The 5,220-nt window shown below is 68.8% G+C and overlaps 1 protein-coding gene across 1 annotated transcript; it reads left to right on the forward strand.

Moving 5' to 3' along the window:
* The first annotated feature begins 574 nt into the window (after positions 1-574).
* ARHGAP9 (Rho GTPase activating protein 9) lies at positions 575-3,739 on the forward strand. The gene is made up of 11 exons (XM_054183169.1): positions 575-787; positions 960-1,055; positions 1,389-1,487; positions 1,571-1,694; positions 1,788-1,901; positions 2,435-2,533; positions 2,615-2,692; positions 2,817-2,870; positions 2,962-3,096; positions 3,194-3,299; positions 3,549-3,739. The coding sequence occupies exons 1-11, from the start codon at positions 575-577 to the stop codon at positions 3,727-3,729; spliced, it is 1,299 nt and encodes a 432-aa protein (XP_054039144.1). The 3' UTR covers positions 3,730-3,739.
* The last annotated feature ends 1,481 nt before the right edge of the window (positions 3,740-5,220 follow it).

The following is a 5,220-nucleotide window of genomic DNA, read 5'->3' on the forward strand; positions in this document are numbered from 1 at the left end:
GGGACGGGGACGGGGATGGGGGGGGCAAGGAGGGGGGGGAATGTGCCAGGCTGGGGTCCCTGGGGGGGTCAATCCTGGTGCCAGGCTGGGGTCCTGGGGGGAGGGGGAGGGGGGAGTGATTCTGGTGCAGGGGACTGTGACAGATTGGGGTGCTGGGGGGGGGGGGGTCGTGGTGCAATGGGCTGTGCCAGATGGGGGGCTGGGGCGGGGGCGGGTGCAGGGGACTGTGCCAGGTTGGGGTGCTAGGGGGGCTTTGGGTGCCAGGGGGGGGCTTCAGGTGCTGGGGGCGGGGCTGGGGTCCCTGGGGGGGTTCTGGTGTAGGGGTTTCTGCCAAGCTGAGGGGGACTAATCCAATCTGGGGGGGGGGGGGTAATTTATGCCAGGGGGGCTGTGCCAGCTCAGGGGGGGGCCTTCCAGCCTGGGGGGGCCATGTCAGCCTGGTCCACGGCTCTTCACAGCTGAGGGGCTCCAGACAAGCAATGTCCCTGGCACAAAAAGGCCCTTTTGGCTATGCCAGGCTCGGGGGGGGCGGGGACGGACACGACGAAGGATCTGAGGCGCTGCCAGTGCCCAAATGGTGCCCGGGGCCTGTGTGGGGCTCTGCTGGGGTGGGGGGAGGGGGGGGGGGACGACACCCAAGCCTGACCCCAGTCCTGGCTGGGGGAGGAGTTGGGGATGCCCCTCACCTGCTGCCCCCAGGAAGAGCTGGGGGGTCTCCTGGGTGGTTCTGGCCGGGAACAGCCTCATCTTCTACAAGGAACCCAAGGGACCGGCACCCACTGCCTGGGTGAGTGGGGGTCAGGGGGGTGCTGGGGCAGCGGGGGGGGGGTGTCGGAGCATCGGGATGTATGCGGGGGTGGGGGGGGACAGCGGGTGGAGAGGGCTGTGGAAGAATACGAGGTGCTGTGTGTGGAGACACAAGGGGGATGGGGTGACGGCCGGGTGCCCCCCCCCCCCAGTGCCCTGCCAGCAGCCGCCCCGAGAGCAGCGTGGACTTGCGGGGGGCTGCCCTGGATTGGGCCCGCGACCTCTCCAGCAAGAAGAACGTCCTCCACGTGAGTGGGGGGGGACCCCGGGCTGGGCACGTGGGGATGCCCAAAGTGCAGAGCCCAGGGGCTGCGGGGGGGGGAGTCTCTGTAACAGTCCAAGGGTCACAGAGATCACCCGAAACGCAGCCCACAGAGAAGGGGACCCCACAGCCCAGCACGTACCAGAACCCCCAAAATGGGACGGGGTGGTGTAGGGAACCCCCTTGGGTTAGGGGCACCTCTGGAGCCCCCCACTGAGGGGGGGAACAGGGCACCCCTGGAGTGCCTGGGTCCTCCTCGCCCCTGTAGGGGTCCCTGGGGGTCCCTGCACCCCCCCACATCTTGCTGCCCCCCCGCCAGCTCCGCACTGTGACAGGCAATGAGTTCCTGCTGCAGTCGGACCAAGAGGCCACCATCCAGGAGTGGGCCCGGGCCATCCGGGGGGTCATCCACCGGCTGGTGAGTGCCTGGAGGGGGGCCGGGGAGTGCCCCGTGGTTGCCCCCAGCCCCACATCGTCAACTGTCCCCTGTCCATCCCTCAGGATCTGGAGAACCCCATGGACATGCCTGCGGGGTGGCTGCGCCGGGGGGACATTGGGGACCTGGCGGAGCTCAGCGGGGACGAGGACGAGCTGCTGCGGGTCACTGAGGGAGCTGGGGCTCCAGGTGGGGTTGGGGGGCGGGGAGGGTGGGGAGGGGGGTGAGCAGGCCTCAGGGCTGCCATGACCGTGACCGTATCGGGGCCTGCGGTGCCCCCAGGTGCCCCCCACACCCCCGACGCCTCGGAGAAGAAGCGGGTGAAGAGCAAGCTGAGGCGCTTCATCGTCAAGCGGCCCCCGCTCCAGAGCCTGCAGGAGAAGGGGCTCATCCGAGGTGAGGCTCCCCCCACCAAGACCCACCGTGCCCTCAGAACCTTCTCCCCCCCCTCCCCCCCCCCCACCAGCCCTCCCATATCCTCCCTCTGCCCCCAAAGTGGGAGAGGAAGCGGGGGGCTGAGTGCTCCATTGAGCCTTGGCTGCCTGTCCCCAGTGCGTCCTGGTGCCCCCCTCCCTTCTCCCACCCTCCCAGTGTCCCTGCCCTTGGTCCCAGTGTCCTTCCCAAATCCCAGCATCCCCTCCTGGTCCCTCTCCCCGTCCTGACCCCAGTGTCTACCATCTCCCCCCTCCCAGTCCCAGAATCCCCCCCCCTCAGTCCCTGTGCACCCACCAGTCCAGTGTCTCCCTCCAGTCCAGCATCCCTTCCCGGTCCCAGTGCCTTCTCGCAGCCCAGGTGTCCCTCCCTGCCCTCACCACCACCCTCCCGGAGCCCAGCATTCCCTCCCTATACCCCTCCCCAGTCCCATTTGCCCCCCTGCCAAGTCCCAGTGCTCTCCCATCCCAGTTTGCCCCAGCGCTGCCCTCTCCCAGACCAGGTTTTCGGGTGCCGCCTGGATGCCCTGTGCCAGCGGGAGAGCAGCACTGTGCCCCGCTTCGTCCGGCTCTGTGTGGAGGCTGTCGAGGAGAGAGGTAGGGTCTTCCCAGCCGGCACGGCCCTCCCAGCTGGCACCGGTTTCCCCCACCATGTCTCGCCCCCCTCATTGTCCCCAGGCCTTGACGTTGATGGGATCTACCGGGTCAACGGGAACCTGTCTGTGATCCAGAAGCTGCGTTTTGCCGTGGACCGGGGTGAGGGGACCAAAGGGTCAGAGGATGGGGATGTTGGGGAGGAGACGGGAACTGCGTTGGAGCACACGCCCAAGGGTGGGTTAAGGTGGCTTCTTCCCCCGTGAACCCTCCTTTGTCCCCACAGAGCGAGCTGTGACCTCGGACGGGCGCTATGTCTTCCCCGAGCAGCTGTCCCAAGGTCAGCCGGGGTGGCCGGGCAGGGGGTGGCCCTGGCAGCGCTGGGGCCTTGGGGGGCCCGGGCACAAGCTGACCTCCTCCATTCCTCCCAGAGGAGCGGCTCAGCCTGGCAGACCCCGAGTGGAGCGATGTCCACGTGGTGACCGGTGCCCTCAAGCTCTTCTTCCGGGAGCTGCCCGAGCCCTTAGTGCCCTACGGGCTCTTTGACTCCTTCATTGAAGCTGTCAGTAAGTGCCCCCCCCAACCCTGCAGCGCTCCCCGTGGGCATCCCCAGGCTATGGGTGCTGGGGGGCACCATGTCTGACTGCTGTGCCTCCTCCCTAGAGCTGCCGGACCCCCAGGAGCAGGTGGAGCGGGTGGCTGAGCTGGTGCAGAGCCTGCCCCCCCCTAACTATGCCACCCTCCGCTACCTCCTGGCTCACCTCTGCCGGTAAGGGGAGGGCTGCTCCCGGGCTGGGGGCGGCTGTGGGGTGGCCTTAGAGCTGCCCCACAGGTGGGTGGGCTATGGGGTAACTGGGGGGGGGGGAGTCTCGGGGAGGGACAGCAGGGGGAGGGGGAGCAGGATTGGCGCCTGCCAGAGTGATGGAGCCCCCGGCGCGTGGACCCCCTGGGGTGAGGGAGGGAGGAGCGGGGCTGGATGGGGTGCGTGGCACCATCCCGAAATCCTGCGCGTCCCCAGGGTGATGGAGCGGGTAGACGTCAACCGCATGACGCGCCAGAACATCGGCATCGTGTTCGGGCCAACGCTGCTGCGGCCGGAGCGGGAGCCGGGCAGCCTGGCAGCGGGCATGGCCCAGCAGAACCAGGCTGTGGAACTGCTGCTGGCACACTTTGACCGCATCTTCCCCGCGCCCCCCTGAGCCTGCCCCCCTCTCCCCCCCCCCCCGCCCCCGGCGAAGTCAGGCGTTCTGGCTGCCGGTGCCCCTTCCTACCCGCCCCCCACTGAAGTCCTCTGTGCCCCGTGTACCTTTGACTCTGCAGTAAACAGGCGCCTTCCCTGAGACCGGCAGCACCTCCTGCTCCCAGCAGGGCTGGGGGGGTCGAGCGCTGCGAGCCACCCACCTCCCGCCCCAGGGAACATCGTCATCCAGGCACATGGCAGCCTCCTTCCCTCTGCCCCCCGCCGTGCCCGTACACCTCCCCAAGGCCGTTACGCTTCTGATTTATTTCCACCATTCATTAAATACATATCTGTTGCTATCAGACACACACACACACCCCAGGAAAGGCCCCCACCACAGCCAGTGTCAGGGCAGGATCTGGCCCTGCCGGGGCTGGGGGGTCTCTCCGAGGGGTGCCCTCACCCTGCTGCAGCCACCACCAGCCCCTGCAGACCCCAGGGTGGCCGGCACCACCGGGTCCTGCCAGCAGCGGATACGGGAGCTGTCGCAGCACCCTGTCGAGGTCACTGTCCCCCTGGGCCTCTCAGTGGCACCCAGCCCCCCCCCCCCCCCGTGCCCCCCAGTTGCCCGGTTCCCATCCCAGTGTGCCCTCAGCACCCGGTGCCACCACCTGCTGCGTCTGCACTCTCCCGGTGCCCTCCCAGCTCCCCGGTGCCTCCAAGACTCCTGCTCACCGGTTGTAGCAGCCACTCCCCGTTCCCGGGCAGCAGCGCCCACTGGATCCGTCCTTGGTGGGAGGTGGAGGGCGGCAGGGCCCCAGAGCTCCGGGCGAGAAGGGCGGACACGGGAGACTTGGAAGGCACAGGGCCTGAGGGGGCACAGCCGGATGCGGGGTGCTCCCAGGGGGCCACCAAGGACTGATCCAGGGGCTCGTCAGGGCCTGGGAGGGACCCGCTGGTGCCCAGGGGATGTCCCTGGCGTGGCAGGGCAGCCCCCCCGCCCAGGCATGCCGGTGCCAGGGTCCCATCCCGGGCTGGGTGGGTGTCCCAGAGGGTGGCGGGTGTCCCAGGACAGGTGCGCGGGCGGCGGGGTGGAGGAGCTGGAGCGGGAGAAGCATTTCTGGCAGGCAGCGGAGTGGTGGAGCCGTTTGCGCCGGGGGAGAGGGGTTCAGAGGCAGCGGGTGGGGGCTGGGGGCTGGCCAAGGGGGGGATGGTGACCCCCAAAGGATGTAGGAGATGGGGCTTTTTAGGGAGCGAAGGGCCTCGTGCTGTGAGGCTCCCCCGGGCGCAGCGTGATGGAAGGGGGGGGATGTGGAGGTGACGGATGCGCAAGGTGGGGGTGATGCGGGCTCCCCACTGCGGATGTGCAGGTGGTGCCAGGACTTTTCCCACACCAGGCACAGGGGAAGCGTTGCCCCGTCCTTCCACGCTCCCCGCCAGCAATGAGGCAGCAGCTCAGAGCCCCCTCAGAACCCCCCCAACACACACACAGCTCCCCTAGCCCCGCACC

The sequence above is a fragment of the Rissa tridactyla genome, chromosome 24, assembly GCF_028500815.1.
Source record: "Rissa tridactyla isolate bRisTri1 chromosome 24, bRisTri1.patW.cur.20221130, whole genome shotgun sequence".
Classification (NCBI taxonomy): Eukaryota; Metazoa; Chordata; class Aves; order Charadriiformes; family Laridae; genus Rissa; species Rissa tridactyla.